We start from the raw sequence: 23472 nt of genomic DNA, 5'->3' as shown, positions 1-23472 counted from the left end.
TCATTAGAGGGCCCAGCCCTGCATTGATTTCTCAGACAAAACTCCCCCCCTGAGCTCAGGATCGGGCTCACAGGGGATTCTTTCTTTACTGAAAGCCCTTTGGTTTATCATTAATATTCCATCCTCTCTCTCTTTTTTATATAAAGAGATTACGTATGCACAAGGGTTGGGGAACTCCTATTCTGAAAATCTAGCGTCGTGTAACTGCAGTGTCTGTTTTTTTTATTAACACATGGGGAAATGACACTTGTTATGGGCCAGTAAAATACTTATTGGTCCGAAAGGAAGCAAGCCCGCGGCTTAATCAGTTGAATAACAGTCCTAATTTAAATAAACAACTATGTTTAGAGAGTTTTGTTTGTTTTTAAAACCGGTGTAAACTCAGCTATTTCGTCGTGAATCCAAAACTGTCCCATCTGTTCAGAACTATAGGTCCAGCAAGGCAATCGACTTCAGAACATCCACTAGAAAGGATTTGTGACATTTTCCGTCGTACATATCTGATGATAATTTTGGTGTTTTAAATATAAGACGAAAGTACACCTAATTCTGTCGTCATATAGATATAATATATTTCACTCTCACCACATAAATACAAAACATCCAAATATCCAAAAACATTCAGAACAAAAGTTAGTAGCAAGTTCTCGGCGCTCGATTCATTCATTATTTTCTCCACTATTGCCTAGAAACTTCAGACGTAAATAATTCACAATAAAATTACTATTTTGTTTTCTGTCCTGCTCTCTCTCTCTCGCTCTCTCTCCAGTTCTGTTTTGTAGTTAATTTTCTAAACTACAGCAACCATTCCATTTTTTGTAATTATTTTTGGTTAAGGTTTGGTGGCACGTATTTATACAGTTTGTAAACGCCTTATATTAAAGGTTAAAGAACGAAAAACTAAACAAACAAACAAACTCGCTAACTACAGAATTCTTTTTTTTTCTGACAAATTCAAGTACTGAAACTTAATATGAAGTCGATCAGAATGCGAGAGTTTGGAATAAACACCTTGGTGGATGGAGAAAAATAACTGTAACAAGTATGCGAAAGGACAAACAGGATTGTTATACGGATGTATTTTAAAAAGTTATGTTCTTTATATTTTACTTACATTTTGATTAAAATGAAAGTAAAATATAAAGTAATTTGTGAGAGTATTACGGAGGGAGGAGACCCTAAAGATGTTTAATTTGGATACACTTTGAAAGCATTAGAAACTCAATTCGAAAAAACTGCCATTTCAATAGGTATAGATGCAATCACGCCACTCTCTCTCCCTTACTTTTCCTTATTTAACACTTACTTTTACAACATTTTTATGTTATTTTTGGTTCGAAGAACTAGCTCTTGAAACTAGAAAAAGGGGGCGTTGCATTATCTCGAAGTGAAAGATTGTTTTAAATAAAAACAATCTAAAGCCATTGTTTTCTATATCTGCATTTAATGCACAGGTTTTAAAGGCAGTCTGTTCCGATCCTTAAAATATTCAAGATTTTTTTTTTAAAGTTGATAGACTTTTTTCCTGGATTGGGTCTGTATCAAGGGCAAATATAAATAAAAACTAGGATACTAAACGGTTAATGTAGTGCAGTCATCATATACATATATGGGGCCACAAAACCTTGAGCAAATTTGTGCTTAGAGTCACTGAAGTCTTGACGACACATTTAAATCCACCTGATGGTTCCATTTCTATGTCTGTTTGTTTGGAATCGACTTCCCCATCGGTTGGCGTCGGTTTAATTCAGAATGCAGTCAAAATGGTTCTGATTAAACTGCAAACAACTCCCCCTTCCCATTTCCCCCCTCCTCCCCAGTCCGTTTCCCAAATAAAACCGTGGATCATCGTTAGGTTTGCATTGGTGTGCTTCAGAATGCAGTCAAAATGTTTGGTTTTGAGCTGCCTGCAAACCTCCCCCACCCTGCCTTTCCCCCCCTGGCACCCTCCCACGCTAAAATACAGGGGTCTCCACCACTAAGAGTGGTGCCTCCCGGCTGTTTTGTCTGGAATCCGTTTCTTTAGCGGCTACACTCGGGTGAGGTGTTTGTCCACTTCCTGGTTTCTCCTCTAAACATAGCTTCGCCCCCTTGTTGCATTCGGCAGTGAGTCTGGCTAGGAAAGCATGGTCGTGGGGGGGCGGCTAGGGCAGGATGGTGGGGGAATGAAGGGAGGGCTGATGAGATGCTAACGTGTCATTATTCCATAAATATCCCCGCGAATAGATACTATAAATATAAATACACAGAGTTACTCAGAGTCAGTCCAGGGCTTTTTTCTCAGCGCCTTCTTTGGGGTTGGTCCTGCAGTAGGGCTCGAAGGCGGAGGAGCTCAGGTACCTGGCGGACAGTTCCTGCAAGTTCCCGGCCAGGGACCCGGCCATTGTCAAGGGGTTCGAGGCCAGGCGGCCGGCCACCGAGCCCAGCAGGCTGGGCACCGGCAGGCTGAAGAGGTTGTGGCCGGCGCTGGGCGAGGCGTGGAGTCCCGCAGCCGGAGGGGGCCCCGCCGCGCTGCTCGCCGCCGGCGGGTGCGGGGAGCCGCCCGAGCTGCTGGTGCCCGTGGCGGCGATGCTGAGGCCGGGGGCCCGCAGCGCCGAGCCCAAGGCGCTGGCGGCGCAGGGGGGCAGGAGGCCGGGCAGGCCCGGCGGGGAGAGCAGCCGGCCTTGCTCCAGGAGCCGGAGGACGCTGCAGGTGGCGGCGGTCTCCGACACCACGGACCTCAGCTCCGAGTCTTTGCCTTGGTCCTTCTTCTGCTTCGTGCGCCGGTTCTGGAACCAGACCTTTACCTGGGGAGAGAGGCACAGGGTGAGCGGGGCCCAGCCGGGGGCCAAGGGGCACTGCTCCATGTACCCCCGCCCCGGCCCGGGCGCTGGACAATGGACGCCGGCTTGGCCGCTCCGAAATAGGGGGTTTACACGGCATCGGAGAGGCTGGGGTCGGGGGAGGGGAGGCTTAGGGAGTTGAAATGAACCACTCAGCAGCACTGTGTACGAAGGGGGCGCGGGGGGATCCTGCTTAGGATTAATGAGCTCTGACTTTGGGAGCTGGGGAGCACCGGGAGGCGCCTTAAAGGGCCCGGGTTCTCCTCTCCTGCAGCCAGCGGAAATATCGCCCTGGGTTTCAGCGGTAGCAGGATCGGACTCTTTAAATCAGTTTTATTTCCGAGCCAGCCTTAAGCCTGGAGCGGGTGGCACCCTCCCCATCCCCGGAACAATCCTGCGGGCCCCTAAGCTGCACACTCCGCTCCTCTTCCTTCCCTGGCAGCGAGGAGTTATCGGCTCATCCAGTGCCAGCAACGTGGGTCTTCTCTGTCGCTTCCCTTCCAGCTGCCTCTCCCGGCTCCCACGCCAAACGAGAAGGCCTGGTGCAGCTGCTCTGCACTTTCCCCACATCTCATAGCAGGTCAGAGCCCCATTCGCCCCTTTCAAATATGATTTTATCTAAAAGAGATACAATCTGTATTTCTATAGCCTCCGAGCCTGTTTAACTTGTCATACATACCTGGCCCGCGGCAAGGAAAGGCTCATTAGCTTGTCAGCGGATTTATTACACCGGGTGATCTTTTAAGGACATACCAAACCGGGCTTTAGAAGTTTGTTCTTGTCTCGCTGACTTAGGGGTTTTTCGCTGACTGAGGGGTTATTCCCCCCCCCCCCTTGCACTTTTAATTGTTCGAACGGACATAACTATTCCCTGAGCAGTGCACAATCATACAGGCCACTATGTTCACTGCCCTGTCAATACCCACCATCCCCCAAAACAAAAAGAGATGCAGTCAACTAGGGCAGAACCGTTGCTATTGTCCACCAATCTATCTCATGCAATAATAGGTAGGAATGAAAGATAAATACATCCGATTTTAATTCAGTGGCACATACAAAAGTAGGACTATTTACCAACTGTCTATTTTCTGTTATGGAGCACTGGGGGGGGGGGGTTCTAGCGTTTTCCCACAAAGCAGCTAATAATACAATTCATTTTTCTCTGGAGCATTACATTATCCTTCCCTTTCGCAGAGTATCTTCCATGCAGTGTTTCCTTCCCAGGTAGAATACTTAGCCCCAAGTCACCTCCTATGCTAGACACTGCTCCATACACTGCAGGAAGAGATCCGCAGACTCCAAATTACAGAGGGAATTGGTTCACCTTATTTTGCAACCGAGATTCTGGGCGGAAAAAAAAATCTCTCTCTAAAAAGTTAGGGAGATTCTAACTTTTTAGAGAGAGGGGTTTTTTTCGCCCAGAACCTCTGTTGCAAAGTAAAGTGAGCCAATTCCCTCTGTAATTCAGGGGCCTGACCTGCTGACCTGATTCTTGTGAGATGCAAAGAATATTTCTTTTTGTTGTCAAATTTGCACTTGAAAACTTAAAATATGGCCGGTGTTGCAACCCCACCCCCCAGGCCAGGTAAAAAGGAATTTAGAAACAAAACAGAGTTTGTATATTAGTCAATTTTAACACAGCGCGATTCCAGCTCCCTTCATTGCCAAATTGCACATGGACAGGCTTTTTCCCATGCGATTCTGTGAAAACACCTCCCCACACTCTCACACACTCCAAACATAAACAAACAAACAAACAAACCAGTGTAAAGCACATAAGCAGGCAAAATCAAACAAGAGAAGTTTAGAGGGACACGTAAATATATCGACTAGAAAAGCATTTCCGATCTCTCTATTTGCTGATTATATGCTTGTCAGTAGCGTACTTTTTTAAACTGTTGACAAGGGCATAAAACTTGATTCGAATCCACCCAACAGTTCATGGGAAGCCTTGGAGCTGTGCAAACAGTGACAGCTGCCTGCATGTGGATTTGTGTTATGAAAGGTGGTTTGCATTGCTGACACTGTATCGCCTTTCAGATCTGGACACCTCCCAGCCCGGAATTCAATGCTACATATTTGGAAAGCAACCCGCCCCCCCCCCCGCCACAGCATCATTCTGATAATGCGCATTGTGTACCGACTGTCTCATCAGAAACCTCGTCGCCCTCATTTATTGAGTTCCAGAAGAGATTTGCTACGTTCTGTAGCTCAGTTTGCGACCAAACCAAGTTGTCAGCTACTTTAAGCCTCACTATTTTCTTTCAGGGTGTAGCAGCTCCGTGTGTGTGTGTGTGTGTGTGTGTGTGTGTCTCTCTCTCTCTCTCTCTGTGAGAATATTCACAGATCACTGTGGTTATGGGTGGGGAAATGGTTTGCCACAAAGTGTGCGCCTGTGTCTGCCAGGAGGCCTGTGATCCTGTGTGAACCGGGCATTGCGCTCTGGAAACAGAAGCAGCCTTTGCCTGTCTAGTCGATGTAAGTCTGTGAGCAGGTGTTTACGTGGACTGGGCTTCAGCTGTATCCCCGAGGAGTGTGTCTGTGCTGGGACTCGGTGTGTCTCGGGAAAGGGGGTGGGGGAGGGGAAGAGGTCTCAGAGGTACCTAGCAGCAGGTGCTTTCTCTGCACTACCTGAGTTTCCGAAAGATTGAGCTGCCGGGCCAGTTCGGTCCTTTCCCGTCCCACCACGTATTGGCACCTCTGGAACTCCATCTCCAGCCGGTACAGCTGCTCCGCGGTGAAGGACGTTCGGGTCCGTTTGGGGCGGTCCAGATCAAGTCCTTTAGGCAGAATAATCTCTCTTATTGAACCTTTGGCATCTGGCAAAGAAACGCGCAGTCACTTTACACCAAGGAACCGCTCTCGGAGCCATGCAACGAGCTGCCGGGCAGGCTTTCAGCCCGCGTCCTCACCCAACGCCAGGATCGCTTAGGTTAACCAGGCGGTAATCGGGCTGGTAAAATCAGGGCATCGCATGGGGCTACCGTACCCAGGAACACAGGAGGCGCTCGGGTCAGAGAGCTGTACATAATTCCCCCAGCCCGACTTGCTTTTGAAGGGCGTTTAATACATTTCACTAGAGATCTCAGCGCTGTAATAAACACCAAGCGTCCGTGGGCCCTGTTCACGGCCGGGTTATTCGTTGGTGCTGCTGGGTTATTGTTCTTATCGGCTAGCAAGCCACAAAGCCGCTGTACAGCAGTTCCTGGGCAGGGCTATTTCGAGTTTACAACACGTTTCGTTTCACCGTGGGGCGGTTTGGGATTTTAAGTGCACCTCGCGCCCCGAATGGCACGGGAGAGGCAGCGTTATGGCCGCTTCTTTCCTCTTTAAAAATGCCAGGAGGGTGGGGGGAATTAAAACAAACCGCACAGAGAAGCCTGACTTTTATTTTAGCACCGGCCTAAAGCAAGCAGGACAAATCTTGTTAGCACAACTGTCATGCTAGAGCTCGATTCAGATTACACTAAAGCATTCCCAGCCTGGCTTTCCGTAATTTTACCTCCATAATGCACTTTAAGTCACAGATAACCACATCATTTCAATCTGACCCCTCTCTGGGGTCAATCGGTCGCGCAAGGATTAATTATTGTTTACCAGGCCTGTTTTGCACTAATTTTATTATAATTCTATTCCCCTCTCCCCACACACCTTAATAAAACGGTCATTTCCACGGGCAATTTGTGCGGAGCGCTATAAAATCATTTCATTAGTGGACCGGGAAATGATCCGGATAATGGGGAGGGGGGAATCGAAAACAATAAATATACAGAAACTTCATTCAATCCTTCCTGTCTTCTTTTTAAAGCTGTGTAAACAGTGATTGTTTAAAACATAATTCTTCCACCGTCAGTTCCACCTCACATTATGGACACTGGGACAGAGGACACAGCAGAAACCCCTACATTTTATATATCCCCTCCGCACACACACACACACACAAATAAAAAAATCTAGAAAACCCACAAATAACACACATGCACCCAGATGCAGAAGGTGAAATACATTATTTTCTCCGGGCGTCTCCTTTCTAGTCTCCGAGGTGTGCAGAAGCAGCTAAAGCAAGGACTTTCACGTGGGGGAGGGAACCGTAGGTGTTACAAAATTAAACAGCGATCGCTGTTTATTCCTCGCATTGACCAAAATCCCTCGGACATACCGTCAGCCCCGCCGAGGGGACTTTGACACTTGCAATGCTCTCTGTAGAACAGGGCACCGTTTGGAAAGTCTATGGCGAATCCAGAAAGGCTGTAAATAATGTATTTCACAGCCACAACGGTTGGTGTTTAAGAAGCACCAAGAAAAAGTGGGAAACAAATGTAAAGTAGATAAACTTCTCCCATGAGCCAAAGAGGTGCATTGATAAAAGAGACAAAAAAATAATCCTCAGACCCTATCGAACAGCTTTAGCCTTGGAACCACTTGCCACTGGAAATACCGCATTACTATCTACAGCGGTATCCCCCCTCTGTAACCGGAGTAAAAGAGGAACAGCTCGAAACCCCAACATCTTTTTTTATATATAAAAATTCCGATCTCTCCCTCATACACACACACACAAAATGCCTCCAAAACTCCTACCTCTAACTAGGATCCTCCTGCAATAGTCCGGGTCCGCAGAACTAGATTTACTTTTATTACACTCTTCCGACACGGCCGAGGCAGAATAAGTCCCTTGCTGATCCTTCAGAAAAGAAGTAGAAATATTTCCTTCAGACCCTTTGCTTTCCTTGCCCTCTTTATGTCCGTTCTTCGAGACCCGGTTCGCTTCAGCCTCTGAATTGCATCTAACGTCCATTTTGTCTTGTTTCCCAAACATGTAGTGCAATAAAAAAAAAGAAAAAGAAAAAGAAAAGAAAGTCTTGGATATTGCACAGCCTGCGGTCAGGTCGGTGGGGATCTGGAAAAGCACCTCTCGCCAGGAAGGGTCGGCTTTGATCCCAACAGAAAGGCAGCTTGCTTCTTCCTCAATCCCTGCGTCCTAATGTGACTGTCCAGCTTCCCTGAGCCCCAGTGATCAGGTACTCAACAGTACAACTCCAAAATGATTTAATGTCTGCCTTATTACAGAGACATGTAGTTGTTAGACACACAGAGGGACGCGCACTCGCTGTTTCAATTGATTACGGGTAATTTTGCAGCCTCCACATTTAGGTTACCTCATGAATACACTAAATTGTTTGGATAATATATCAGATCGTAATGGATGGTTTGTGTGCTTGTCCCCAATCAAGTAGAGTTTAGCCAGTGAATAAACTGAAATGATTGGTCTTGCTTTCAGGAAACACACAATCAAAAGACTGAGACTTCCAGAAAGGGGGGTGGGAAAAAAAAAACTTTTGACAAGATTCACCCTGAATTGTTAGCACCATTAGCAGCCATTATTAACTTTCTTCAGTCTGCCTTTGACCCTCCAGATTATATAGTGGCTTTATCCAAGACACGCCAAATAAATCTGAATAAAGCTGCTAGGAAAGGCTGGAAAAACGCAGTGGCAGAAAAAGCAGCCTGGAGTCTAAACAAAACAAACCAACCACTACACACAAAAAAGTTTTCCCCTGGAGAGGGTCTATCCAAGGAAGCCGAGGATCAGCCCAGCAGAAATCCTCCTGAACACATCTCTCTCCAGACAGCCATCTTAAACTCCTACCTCTCCTTAATTCAGTTCAGATGCTTGCTTTTTGTGTGTGTGTGTGTGTGTGTGTGCTAATTCTGCACCTTCACAAACACTGAACCAATTGGTAGAGCCTGCTCATTGAAGGGAAGAAAAAAAAAAGCCAGCTTTGTGTTCAGATAGATCCAGGAGGGGAGAGAGGGAGAGAGAGAGATAGCCTGTGAAAAATCTCCACTGCGTGATCTACTAAAGGATAAAAAAAAAAAAAGTTTTACCCTGTCTATTTCATTGTCTCTGCTACAATATCTTTGAGAACCGCAACAGCCAGTAATCCAATAAGACCATTGATTAGGCTACAATGATTCAATTCAAGCAAATGGCCTTGTGCAAAGAGCATGCTCCAGCCCTTCTTGTCACCTTGTAGGGCAGAAGCCCTCTTCATGCTGCTCTCCTTATTCATTCCTTTATGGGAAATGTAGAGCAAAAGGAGTGAAAGATGGCAATTATCTAATTGGACTATTAACAAACAATTCTCTGAGTGTGGCTGTCTGGCAATGGTGCTTGGGTGGGGTGAAAGGCCACATGTTGCACTGGCCCCATTCACAAAGAGTTTAGGGGCCGGAGGGAAAGAAAGAATTTTCTTTGAGAATTTTTCACACAAATCCAGGAGTGTCAGGTTTTCCTGTCTCTCTGTGCCTGATTCTTGGTGTCTGAGGGGTGGTGACTGGCATCTTTACCCAGCTGAAGGTACTGTGCAGACCACTAACATTGCAAACAGCATAGCAAGCCAACATCAGATTGCAGCACCCCACCCAGTTATGTGCATATTGCACACTGCTCAGCTTCATGGGTCTGATTCTGATCCTATTGGTGTAACTGCATGGACTTCAAAAGAGTTATTAGTGATTCATGCTGGGATAACAGGGCAGACCTTTGATCTATGGATTAAGTTTAAGCTAGTGTAAATAGGCATATTTCAGACCAAGAAATAAAATCAAATTTAAAAAGTGAATGCAATTTACACACACTTCAGATTATTCTGTCTCTAACAAGTATTGTTCAATAATTGCCCAGATCAGCTGAACTAGATTTTTTTCTATTATAATTCTGTCAGATGTAGATAAAGAAGTCACTCCTGAGACCTGGATCAGCTCCTGTGTTTTATATATATATAATTAATATATATATTATGCAGATAATTATTTTATATATATAATTATTTTATATATATATATATATATATATATATATATATATATATATATATATATATATATAATATATATATATATATATATAATTAATATATATATTATGCAGAATGTCTCTAGCCTGGAACAGGTTTCTTTCTCCTTAAAGCAAATGATTTTCAGCAGTTTCTGATGGTTTTGTTATTATTAGTTATTCTTTGTTCTGAAGTAGTGGCTAGAGCTTCAAATCAGCTGGAGGCCCTACCGTGCAAGACACTTTTCAGATATTTAAGGAGGAAACAATCCCACCCCTAATCTAAGGGCCCGATCCTGTGAGCTGCTCCGTGCATGGATGCTGCACAGGAAGTTGATAACAGACACAACAAGTGGATGTAACAAACAAACAGATAGGTTAGGTAAGAGAGCAAAAGGTAACAGTAGTAGGTATACATTTTTGCACAAATGAGCTATACGCACAGCATGCAGGTAGTGAGGTATACATCTATATGGTTGAGAAGCATGGCAGTAGCAGTCCTGGCTGGCCATCTGAGTCTAAAAAATTCTGAATAAGACTATTATTTTAAACATTTGTACATAATAAATGTCCTAAGACAAAGTAGGTAATACAGTGTTTTCCATAAAGATCTATTGTGAAATGTAGAGAGAGAGAAATTATAATTATATTTGTATAGGTGTGTGGGTGTGTGTATGACATTTCTCCCCCCATGTTTTTAGTTATGCTAATATCCAGGAATAATAATAAACAGGTAGTTATTCAACTCAGTTACACTGTTTGAGGCAGGGTATTTGGAGTTTAATGTGCCATTACTCTCTGCCTTTCCTGCAATAAAGCACCTGATCCAAAGCCCAGTGGAGTTAATGGGAATTTTGCCTTAAATGAATGATCTCCTATGGACCTGGCTATAAAACTTGTTTGTAAACATTTAGGTAGCTCTATGTAACACTATTTAGAAAAATGTTTTCCCCCTCTTAAGTCAGCTAAATTTGCCTGCATACATTTAAAATACAATACAGATGCCTAGGGAGGTTGTGGAATCTCTGTCATTGGAGTTTTTAAAGAAAAGGTTAGACAAACCAGGGCCACCCGGGGGGGGGGGGAGCGGGCGGGGGGGACGACAAGTGGAGCAATTTGCCCCAGGCCCCGGGCCCCACAGGGGCCCCCACGAGAATATAGTATTCTATAGTATTGCAATTTTTTTTATGGAAGGGCCCCCCAAAATTGCTTTGCCCCAGGACCCCTGAATCCTCTGGGTGGCCCTGAGACAAAACACCTCTCAGGGATGGTCTAGATACTTTTAGTCCTGGCTCAGTGCAGGGGACTGGACAAGATGACCTATTGAGGTCCCTTCTAGTCCTACATTTCTCTGATTATACTTTAAAAAACCATGAAAGTGTCTGGAGTGATGAATGATGGGAAGAATAAGAAATAATCATGACCCCAGCCCAACTTTTAAACTCTGTGGGAACAAACTTCACCCACATGGAACCTAATGATTTTAATGGGGGTCCACCCATATTCACTACATTGTAGGATCCAGGCCAATGTTGGTAAACACTGACTATCTCAGAGATCACTTATTAATTAGCTCCCCAGTTACCAAATTTGCTCTCCCCAACACATCTTACTTTTCCCATTACTTTTAAAATAAATGTTAATGAACATTATTTCTCCCCAAGAACTGAGAGAGATGGAGCCTGATTGTGCTCTCATTGGAATTACCATAAATCTGAATAACTCCACTAAGTGCAGAGCTGTGCACTTTACGCTGGTGTGAAACTGGAATTGGAATTGGAACTAATATCAGGATTGGACCCAATTTAAAAAAAAAAACCCAACAACTTCAAAACGATGACCAAATGCACAATACATGAACCCACAGTTCATTCCCTGAAAAACAGAGTATAATATTCCTTGTAGAACATGGTTTTGAAAAGCTTATATTAGTATATTAACTAAATAAATACTAAATACATTGATCTACTAGATATACTACCACATTGATGGTTCCCTGTTCCCCACAATTTATCTTGGTTAGTATAAAACCATGTGACAGTATAAAGTTTAGCTGCTGATTATGCTGCTTTTTTGGTCTGTATTCCAACTTCCTTTCCTTCAGTAACACAGAAAAGCCTTGATTTCTATTGATTTGCAGCTTTTTCTTTGTCTATGAAATATTCCTGGTTTAGGAGGTCTGAAGTCGCAGAGCCTCTCTCATAGCTGATTTTGCAGCCAACATGTTACTGCTTATTTTAATCTGTGTGGCATGCTAAACTGCTGTGGAGCTACAGTCCTTATGCCTGAAGAAAAAAAAAAAGAAAAAACCCTCAGCAAAAGGATCTTGTGATGTAACCCACTTAGTTTATTGCATAAAACAGACTCTTATTCGAATAGTTTTCCTCATGGATCTGAGTTTCTGACCATCTAGAGAGCCTGGTCTGGAGGTTCTTTGACATCCAGGGATTACAGGATCAGCCCAAATAGGCTTTTTCTTTGTTTGGAGGCTACAGCCTCATATGGTGATGACACTAGTCCCAATTCAGTACTGAGATGTGCAGGTGAAGTGGCAGTGGATCTCTAGAGGCAGCTGAAAAACACAGAGCTTACGGGCAAATTCTGTGGACTAAAGCCTACTCCAGATGCAGCAGCGGGAGGAGGAACTTGTAACTCGGGTTCTGCACACTTTGCCACATATCTCTGCTCAACAGGGCATATGGGCAGGTTATATAGGGGAAGTAGGAGAGTCAAGGACGGGGGTACATGATTCCACATTATGCAAAAATGAGCGTCCAGTGGGTGAGGTGGAACCAAACGAAAGTCCAGCGTATGAGCTAGCGTAACAGATTTTGAGCAGGCTGCTGGCCTCCTCCAGGGAACAGATGAATGGAAATATGGCAGGATAAGAATCCTGCTATCAATAGTTCCTACCCAAATCCCAACACCCTTGTTCATTGTGATAGGCGAACACATGAGAAACATATGAGAAACTTCCATGGCCATCAAATTGTGCAGACTGTCCACATCACACTTTTGGTGCTCTGAGGAAAAGTTAGTCTTAGGCAGGCAGAGTGTACATCCCCATCTGAAGGGTCTCCTCTCTTTTCTACAGGTTCTGGTACTGTGCTCATCATTGTAGTATCTGAGCACCTTCTAGAAATGCATTAAGCAATGGGATTAATAACTGTCCAGTGAGGTTCATTCTTTCACTCATCTATTCCTTAAGAGTTGTTTTAACATATACATGCTGCTTTACATTAGAGAAGGTACAATCTAAGAAGTGGCCCTTGCATTTGGGGTGGAAGGTGGCGAGGTTAGTGATGGTCCTTAGTTCCTGTGGAAGTTCACTCCACAGTCCAGGACCTGCAAACACTCTGTTTCCTGCACAGATGAGCTTTACTCTTGCAGTGGACAGTCCCACTGTGGCTGAGGAGCCAAGTTGTCAACCACAGTCCTCATCCTGGAGCTTTAGGCAATCTTTTAGATATCCTCGGCCCAGGACATTGAGATCTTTGAACTTGATTTGATATTCTATGTAGAGAGCAGAGGACAGGTTTGATGTGCTCACAGTAGCCTATGTTGATGGCTTAATGCCCAGGTATATCTTGTTGCTCTAGGCCAGAAACATGCAAATCCCTCTACCATATCCAAAGGATATGAGGTGATGAATTCATCCTACACATAATGTTCACAAAGACCATTACATGTACCACAGCAAAGGAAAGACAATTCTATCGTAAAAAGACCACTTCACAAAAGAGGACTATAAAAAGAAAGACATTGATATGAAACGGGTCACAACTCAGGGTTCCAAACGGCATTTCTTAACAAACATCTGCACAGGGCTGTGATGCCTACCTATTACACATTGGTCATTCCATGCCTGTTCTGCGAATATGGGCTCTAAGCAGTTGCTAACTCAACTGTTTATATTAAATAATCACATGCAGAAGTTCACTCCCACAGCTGTTTACACAGATGCACACCAGCTTGCCAACCTGATACACAAATAAGAACTGCCTGGCTTTTTACTTCAGTGCAGACTTGCAACTATTTGCCAGATTATCTCTGCCTTGTTTAAATACAGGAACTAAACTGAGCCCATTGGAAAGTAACAGTGACACTGTCCTGGACATGAAAAAATGTGAATCGAGATGCAATGTTATCTGAAGATATAATAGGGAACTGAGAGGCTGGACTCTTTGAGTTTGTCTACACTGCAAAAAGAGGCCCACGGCAGTGAGTCTCAGAGCCTGTGTCAACTGACTTGGGCTTGCAGGACTCACGCAAGGGGGCTAAAAACAGCAGTGTAGACATTCACACTTGGGCTGGAGCTCAGGCCCTGAAACCTAGAGGGGGGCAGTGACCTCTTTATTATTTCCTCCAGCCTTTGGGGATCCAAAGACTCCTTCAGATGGAGTATTTGTTTTTCTCCAGTGACTTTAGCAACAAAGGCCATTTGCAGTGTGATATTTTTCTAAAGCTGCTGCAAACTGACCCCATAACAGATAGCAGCAGTGTGAAGGAGTGTCCACCTCCCACAAGGCAGAGCAGTTTAAATTAAGTCAATTAAGCTGGAAAATCTTAATTAAGCAATAAATCTTAATTAAAGATGAAGTTCATCTGGGAAGTCAAGTATCAGGGGGTAGCTGTGTTAGTCTGTACCCACAAAAACAACCAGCAGTCCAGTGGAAAGCTTATGCCCAAATAAATCTGTTTGTCTTTATGGTGCTGCCGGACTCCTTGTTGTTTCAGCTGGGAAGGAGCAGTTGGGTTTGTCTACAGGGATGATGCTGAGAAGAGAAGGGGCTGTAGGGGAAGTAGTCTACAGTTGCTCCCTGGGAGGAGGGAGTTTGGACCCATAAACCTGAGGGAGGAAGTAGTCCAGGAAAATGGCAACAGGGTCTGGGAGCAAGCAGACTGTAGTTGCTGGACATAGGGGCCCTGGACTGGAACCCAGAGTAGTGGGCAGGCCCAGGTTTCCCTACCAGCTGCTGGTAATGTGGCACAGGACCTGGCTTTGGACAAGAAGATTGCCTGGAATGGCGTATGGACAGCAGACCCAGTGGGACTTTGATATCCCAGAAGAGGAAGACTATGCAGTGACCTGGCTGGAGGGAAGCTTTGTGAAGTGAGGGAGAATGTGGGGTGAGCAATCATTAGAAGGGAGGCATCTGACCTCAATGGAACTAATCCACTGACACAGCCACAAGGAGATGCCCCAATGGTGAATGAACCCTGTTACAAGCAGAAGTAAAGACAGAGTAGCTCCAGAGGAGATATTTGTAGGGATAAAGGACATGAGAAGCAAGAGGAAGACCAAGGACAGGGAAGGCCCACCATGCAATGAGGAGGGAAAAACAAGAACAGAAAATATAGCAGTGGCTGAAGCATTAAATGCATTTGTTTCCATTTTCACCAAAATAGTTAGTAGTGACTGGATGACTAACATAGTGACCATCAATGTAAATGAAGTAGGATGTGAGGCTAAAATAGGAAAAGAACAAGTTACGAATTAGACAAGCTAAATGTCTTCAAGTTGGCAAGGCCTGATGAAATATATCCTAGAATAGTTAAGGAACTGGCTGAAGAGATCTGAGCCAGTAGCAATTATCTTTGAGAACTCATGGAAGATGACAGAGATCCCAGAGGATTGGAAAGGGGCAAATATAGCACCTATCTATAAAAAGGGGAATAAGGACAACCCACAGAATTATAAACCAGGCAGCTGAACTTTGGTACCTGCAAAGGTAATAGAGCAAATAATCAATTTGTAAGCCCCTAGAATAAAATAAGGTGATAAGTAATAGTCAACATAGATTTGTCAAGAACAAATCATGTCAAACTAATAGTCTTCTTTGACAGAGTAACAAGCCATGGATAGGGGGAGCAATAGAGGTTTTAAATTTCTACTTTAGTAGGGCTTGTGATTCTGTCTCGCATGACCTTCTCATAAACAAACTAGAGAAATATAGCTGAAATTAATCTACTAAAAGTGGGTGCACAAATGGTTGGAAAAGTGTACTCAGTAGTTATCAGTTGTTCACCATCAAGCTGGAAGGGCATATAGAGTGGAGTCCTGCTGGGATCTGTCCTGGCTCTGGCTCTGTTCAATATCTTCATAAATGATTTGGATAATGGCATAGAGAGTACACTTATAAAGTCTGTGAATGATACCAAGCTGGGAGGAGTTGCAAGCGATTTGGAGGACAGGGTTAGAATTCAAAATGATGTTGACAAACTGGAGAAATGGTCTGAAGTAAATAGGATGAAATTCAATAACAACAAATGCAAAATCCTCCACTTAGGAAGGAACAATCAGTTGCACACATACAAAATGGGCAATGACTGCCTGGGAAGGAGTACTGCAGAAAAGGATCTGGGGGTCATAGTGGATCACAAACTAAATATCAGTCAACAATGTAATACTGTTGCAAAAAAGCAAACATCATCCTGGGATGTATTAGCAGGAGTGTTTTAAGCAAGACATAAGAAATTCTTCCACTCTACTCAGAATTGATAAGGCCTCAGCTGAAGTACTGGGTCCAGTTCTGGGCATCACACTTCAGGAAAGATGTGGACAAATTGGAGGAAGTCAAAGAGAGCAACAAAAACGATTAAAGGGCCAGAAAACATGACCTACAAAGAAAGATTTAAAAAACTGGGATTGTTTAGTCTGAAGAAAAGAAGACTGAAGGCGGGACATAACTGTCTTCCAAAGGTTCTTCTAAAGAGGAGGAGGATATTGTTTTCCTTAACCAGTGAGGACAGGACAAGAAGTAATAGGGTTAAATTGCAGAAAGGGAGATTTAGATTAGACATTAGGATAAACTTCCTAACTCTCAGGGTAGTTAAGCACTGGAACAAATTAGCTAGGGAGGTTGTGGAATCTCGGTCATTGGAGGTTTTAAAGAACAGGCTAAAGAAACTCTCTTAGGGATGGTCTAGATAACACTTACTCCTGCCTCAGTGCAGGGGACCAGACTAGATGGCCTATCAAGGGCCCTTCCAATCCTACACTTATATGATCATTTTTTGAATGGGTTGTAATTATTCCCTAGAAGTCCATATGAGGGACCCTCTAGCAAAGAAATGCAGGTCACACCAGTGAAGCTCACTAGGGAATCTCCATCCCCTGGTATACTCAGGCACCATCTAGTGCAGGGGTTGTCAACCTTTCAGAAGTGGTGTGCCGAGTCTTCATTTATTCACTCTAATTCAAGGGTTCACGTGCCAGTAATACACATTAATGTTTTTAGAAGATCTCTTTCTATAAGTCTATAATATATAACTAAGCTATTGTTGTATGTAAAGTAAATAAGGTTTTTAAAATGTTTAAGAAGCTTCATTTAAAATTAAATTAAAATGCAGAGCCCCCAGACCGGTGGCCAGGACCTGGGCAGTGGGAGTGCCACTGAAAATCAGCTTGCCTGCCGCCTTCGGCACCCGGGCCATAGGTTGCCTACCCCTGATCTAGAGGCTGGGATCACATGACCGCTAGGAAACCCACCTTTACACTGTGTCCCTTAACACCAGCATGTCCAATAAACTCAGGCAGCACACAGAATTTGAGATAATGTGACAGTCAATAGAGATGGTTGGAAAATTTTGAAATTACAACACTTTTTTGCAATTTTTTGAAATTAGGTTATCAAGTAGTGAGTTCTATTTGTTTGTTTGCTTTTAAAAAATTCATGAATAATTTGAAACCTGTTCCACAATTTTTTTTCCTGTATTTTTGTCAGCTATAACAATTAGGAAACCTGGGTTATTGACTGTATAAATATTTGCCCTGAAACTCTTGAGCTATTAGGAGTTGACGGTTGGACCATATGAAAAGAGATTTTTACCTACATTTACAATACATTATTGGATTTGACCTATGGCTTGGGCTCTGGGAGAGTTTCATTACCGTTACTAAACACATTCCTCAAATGGGCACCTATAATAGTTCAGTATACCTACTAATGACTTGTAGGAGAAAGTGGATGAAGCGTTAGCAAGAATGGCCAATATTACAGCTGTTTTGGTTATTAAAATCTGTGGAGGATTGTGGGAGGATTTGGGATGACTTCACCTTGTGATGGATATTTTACCTGATGGACATAAACAAACTGGGAGACTGGACAGCAGAATGAGAGATTATGTTGATCACGGATAAATATAAGGTTATGCACATTGCCAGTTATTAGCTACATTGCTCAAATAATCTGATGGGCTCTGAATTTGCAGGTGCCTCTGAGGAAAAAGACCTGCAGCAGGAATCATCAGTGCCTGTTTCTTCTCAGGTTTTTTTTAAGGAAAATATGTTGCTTGGATGCTTTAAAGGGGGGATAGAAACGAATGCAGAAAAGGCTATAATGATAAAGAAATATGGTATAGGCTTATGTTAATACTGTGTTCAGTTTTGGTCAATTTCCCTTATGAAATACATAGCAGAGACTAAAAAGTTCCAGGAAACACTGATGAAAATAATTACAGGTATGGTCGGATTTATAGATGAGACGAGACTGCAAAGCCTAGAATTACTTTGCAGGGAACAGAGAAGAATGAGGGGAGACTTGATTGTGTCAATCAGAATTATAAAGTATGCAGCGAACATTGATCAGACCTTCTTTTTACTTTGACCCATACGAGAACAAACTCCAGATTAAATGAAAAGGCTGTAAATTTGGAATGAAAAGTAAATGCTTCTCCACACATACAGCCAACCTGTGGGATTTGCTACTGTAGAAGGCAAATAGCTGGACTTTGCTACTGTTGAGGAAAATATCCTGGCTTGATATAAAAAAGGACTGGTAATGTTATAACCACTTCATTATACAAGCTAGGACAATGATTGGGTTTATCAAATCTCACAGGATGTAAACTGATCACATGCAGAAGGCAGGAAAGACCCCCCCCCCCGGCCCCGTTCCTAAGCTCTCCACCGACATACAGCATTTCACAATCCAACTCCAGAGGGGTATATTTTATTTGTTCTTTTGTTTTTGCTCTTCACTGAAGTATCAGGTAATGGCTATTACCAGAAGTATGAGGCTGAATTTGATAGATTAATGGTGCCACATGGGAAACTAATGGACCATTTTTTCTTAGACACTAATAAATGTTTGTAGGCTACCTTATTTGTCTTCTGGAAAAAACAAGACTCTCTTCCTTGGGGGATGTAAGCCATATACCCTGTGATCGCTGTGGAACAGCAGCAGGGAAGAAAAGCCAGTCCATGTTAGATACAGGCCTAGATGCTCACTTCTGCTTTTGAAAGCAAATGGAAGTGCATGTCTAGGGAGACATGGAGAAAGCTGGGGGGGAATATTGCCTCCATGGCAATTTCCCCCAACTCATGGAAACCTCTCCACTAGTATTCTGCAAGGTTTAGACTTTGTAAATTAAGAGATCCCAAGGCCAGCAGGGACTGTTGTGATCATATAGTCTGATCTCATGTATAACACAAACCATAGAACTTCCCCCAAATAATTCCTAGAGCTTCTCTTTCAGAAACACATCCAATCTTGATCTAACAATGCCAGTGATGGAGACCCTTGGTAAGTAGATATGAAGGATAGGCAGGAGGGTGGAGCTCAGGGGTGAAAGCTGCTCTCCAAGGTACTATGCTACCCACAAACCTGTGGGGCAGTCCATTACAATTTAATGCCGGTTACCCTATGCACTATGGAATCTGTAGAGGTTCTGGGGGCAACTGCCAGTGGAAGATTCCTGAGAACGGTGCTCCATCTGAATTGGGCTACCATGGAGCTGGAGGAAGGTCTAGGGGTATCAGAAAGCAGTGTAAGAAGACAGAGGTTTAGTGCAGTTGGCTCTGGCCTTTGGCAGATCTTTTAGCTTCAAGATCTGCAGAATTTGGGGACCAAACTCCCTGGCCATTTTGTTGGCTGGATGCCAACCCCTCCTCCCAATAGAAAAATTGAGAATTCACTAAATTTCCAATTCCCAACACAGAAATAACAGATTGGGGAGATAACAATTCCTTGGGTCCAACCCCACTGAATTCAAGGGAAGTTTGCCATTGACTAAAATAGGAGTTGGATTGGGCCGCAGTGACTTATAACTAGATGACACTGTTGAGAGATAATTATTTGGATAAAAAGAGACAGAATCTCAATTTTCTTACAATCTCTCTTACAGACCAAACATTGGTAAGTTTCCCATGAACAGGGAGAAAAAAGGCTTTACAATATTGTACCTGCTCTTTAATATTAATTTAAATTTCAGAACGATAAATCTCAAGTTGAACTGTGTCTTCCGTGCCTCCTATTAGCTGACTAGGATGTCTCTGTCACCCAGCAAGCCAAAAGGAGATGACAATTTGTTGTTTGTATTGCAGTAGCACCTACACGCCCAACATGAGATTAGGTTCCTTTTTGTTGTGCTTCGTGCTGCATGAACACATCATAAGAGACAGTCCAGGCCTCAAAGAATAGGCAAGGCAAACAAAAGATGGAAGAGGAAAAATTATCATGATCCCCAGGTTACAGATGGAAAAAATGAAGGAACAGAGAGGTTAAGTGACTTGTCCAAGGTCACAAGTCAAGTTTGCAGCAAAGCCAGAATTGACTCTCGGTTCCAGTGGAGTGCTTTACTATAAGACCATCCTTCTTTTTCAGTGTTACTATAAAACAGATATATTTGGGTTTAGACAGATTTTCCATTTTGGCAGGTATCACCAGAATAATTTCAAAATATGTAAGTGATAGTAATCATTCACTGTTACTTAAATGGTCTGTGTTTAGAGCTAATTATTAAGCAACACCAGCAAAACACGTTACTGAAAAACAAGAGTCACAGACATTCTTGGAATGCTTTATTCAGAAGCATGTGTATAGTCTAAGTGAAACACGCCACTTTTGGCAGAAATTCAGATGTGGAAACCCTTTCTGATTCAGATAGATCCCAATCAGGTTCTGTGGCTATGTTTGTCTTACAGTGGCGTAAATGCACAGATTTCAGTAGAATTGCTCCTGATTTACAGTGATACAACAGAATTAGCACACTGAATTTAACAAGTAGAAACTGGTAGAAATTCCACTGGCCATACAGTATGCAGATATCCTCCAGGACTGTTTTTTTCTTAAGCCTTTGTTTTCTTCTGAAGGGCAGAATTTGACCCTTCAGAGTCTATTCCCCACCCCCCGCCACCCCTATTCACTGGAAGTAATTCATGATTCTATTGGCAGAACTCCTATTAACGTCAATGGGAATTCTACACATTGAATGAAAGGAGAATGAGTCCATAAGTGTTTAAGAATTATGCTATTAAAGTACTACAATGCATTTTATATTTATTTAGTGTGCTTCATATGAAGTATCATAAAAATGCTTTGCAGAGACACGGCATAATAGGGAGACAGCAGTTCACAGAGTGGTGTAGAGTGACTGATTTAGATAGAAAAGGACAAATGATGCATAAGAGGAGAGGAATAGCAAAGCTGGATTTTCAAAATGGTAAAGATGCATGTAACAGTCCTCACAAAGTGCAGACATCAAAGGGAGAATGGAAAGATGCACTATTGAGGTGGGTTAAGCACCTATCAGACTAAAGCAAACAGGATGGTTTCAAGGTGCTATTTGAAAACACAACAGTGGCTTTCAGGCAGGGAAGGATGGAGTGAGTTCCAGCCAGATCACAGTGATAAGTGAGGAAAGGGCTTCTCCCATCATCTTGGTCATCCCCTTGTTGATGTAGAATATTAGCAATTTTTGCCTGGGTTAGTTTTAAATGACTCCAGTGCTTGGGTTTCCACCACTTCAGCGGGATCACAGCAGCATCATAAGGCTTGTTTGGGGGAACTTTAATATTCATTCTGACAAAATTTCCCTTTGGTTGATTTAATCCCTGTGATTAGCACAAAGGAAAAGGCAGTTTGCCCAGGTGTATTTATGGACAGAAAACCTCTTCCTGAGGTCTGGTTTTATTTTCTTTCCATTAAAACATTATAGCACTTTACATCTTCATATCATTAAACAAAGTTTAACAAAGTAACCTACACAAGGAAAAGGAAGTAGTATTATCCCCAGTTTGCAGATGTGGCAAAGGAGATGTAGAAAAGTGAAGTGACTTGCCTAAAGCCAGGTAGCAAATTAGTGCTAGTACTGGGATTAGAATGTAAGAGTCCCTCAGCTCCATGATCAGTGCACTTTATCTCTGGTAGTCCAGAGTAAACAGCTCACAGTCCACAGCTGACTGTAATGTACTCACAAAGCTCAAAATTAAACACTTGAACAGTACCAGACCTATCTAGTTAATTAGATCACTCTTAAGGAATCCATGATCTAGGCGGTTTTAGGGGCAGCTTCTCCTGTCTCCCTCTTTGGAGACTAGATATGCCTCTCTAGGTGTCCTTAAAGCTAATTGTGGAAGCCACCCTTCTTGACACAGCGGTGATTTTATAACTGCGTTCCTTTAGAGACAGACAAACTGGGGAGAGACAGAACTCCTTCCCCCATCTTTTGCCAGAGTTATGTTCCTAATGACCTAATCACAGGGGCCAAATGGAAACACAATTAATTGGTAGTGTTTTTCCTAGCTCCACCCACAGTCCAAACTCCATCCACTCATGAAGCCAAAATAAGATGCTACACACTGGGGATTCTGCAGATCTCCATAATGGCCCAGACTCTAACACCCTTACTCTGGTTTCATAGCACCTTCCTCTACAAGTAGTCCCTTGGAGATAGAGTGACCAGAACTGAACCTAGCAGTGCAGGTGAGGGCATGGTGGGTGGGACTTTCAAAAGTGCCTAAGGGATCCTAACTCATGGAGAGTTAATGACAGCTTGGCCTTTAGCTTCCATAGGCATTTCTGAAAATCTCACCCATCACTAAGTTACACAATAGTATTCTATTCCTTTCAGTATTAGTCTTCATCTCCTTCTTTTGCACCTCAATATTTTGTTGGCTTTTTTTTTTAACTGCTGCTGCACACTGAGCAGAGGTTTTCATTGAGCTGGCCACAGTGATGTCATTTTTCTGAGTTGTTACAGCTAATTTAGATGGGGCATGAGCAGGTCAAATGAATCCTTCTAATGGTCCTGACTTTGCATTTGTCAACATTGTATTTCATTTTCCATCATGTTTCCCCCAGAGATCTTTCAGATATTCCAGTAGCACCTAAGAGCCCCAAGATCAAGGCTCCATTGTTGTAGGCACTGCATAAACACATAATAAGAAATGTTCCCTTTGCCATCTAATCCATTTACCATTTAAATATCCCAAAAAAATGGTAAGGAAAAGTTATCATCCCTATTTTACAGATGGGGAAGTTGAGGAACACAGAGATTAAAGTACTTACTCAAATGACAGAGGGAATCTGTGATAGACCTAGGAATTAAAACCAGATGTCTAGATTCACTGTCCAGTGTTTTAACTTCAAGAAGATCCTTCCTCCCAAGTGGGGTATCTTATCAATCCTCCTGTGTTCCTGTGAGAGCCAGAGGGAGCAATAGTCAGATGGGTTAGGGTATGGTGCTATAAAATATGTAGATAACATGCATGACTGTTATCAGATAGTGTGATATCTTTGCTTTCCTGCTACCTGGCTGAAATTGGCAGTTGATAAGGGCAAGCTGTCAGTAATTGAACCCAGCTAAGCGAGGTGATGTTAATAGGCTGGGGGAAGACTTTTGAGAGGAAGTCTGTTATGTAGGAGGGGTTTTCCTCCTAGGTAATGAGAGGATATGTGTGGTTCAGCAATGGGGGTTGATTTTGGATCAGCTATTGCTGGAGTTACAGGTAGCATAGTGACCAAAAGCACTCCCCCCCCACATTGTTATCTGGTTAGATATTTGCTACCTTTTCCCTCCGCTGTAGAT

The 23472-nt window shown here is 43.2% G+C and overlaps 1 protein-coding gene across 6 annotated transcripts; it reads right to left on the bottom strand.

Moving 5' to 3' along the window:
- Positions 1–82: 82 nt before the first annotated feature.
- Positions 83–23090, bottom strand: VAX1 (ventral anterior homeobox 1). Of its 6 annotated transcripts, none has more exons than XM_045022875.1 (4): positions 22953–23090; positions 7404–7639; positions 5454–5641; positions 83–2786 (listed from the first exon to the last, which is right to left on the bottom strand). In XM_045022875.1, exons 2-4 carry the CDS (start codon positions 7618–7620, stop codon positions 2262–2264), a joined length of 930 nt encoding a protein of 309 aa, XP_044878810.1. In that variant the 5' UTR covers positions 7621–7639; positions 22953–23090; the 3' UTR covers positions 83–2261. The 6 variants fall into 6 exon arrangements, with proteins under 6 accessions (XP_044878810.1, XP_044878809.1, XP_044878813.1 ...); XM_045022874.1 differs by having other exon boundaries at positions 7404–7625; XM_045022878.1 differs by lacking the exon at positions 22953–23090 and adding an exon at positions 8712–8846 and having other exon boundaries at positions 7404–7625.
- Between the last annotated feature and the right edge of the window lie 382 nt (positions 23091–23472).

This window comes from Mauremys mutica, chromosome 7 (assembly GCF_020497125.1).
Source record: "Mauremys mutica isolate MM-2020 ecotype Southern chromosome 7, ASM2049712v1, whole genome shotgun sequence".
Classification (NCBI taxonomy): Eukaryota; Metazoa; Chordata; order Testudines; family Geoemydidae; genus Mauremys; species Mauremys mutica.
The sequence above is the reverse complement of the archived record's forward strand: the minus strand, read 5'-3'. Positions and strand labels throughout refer to the sequence as shown.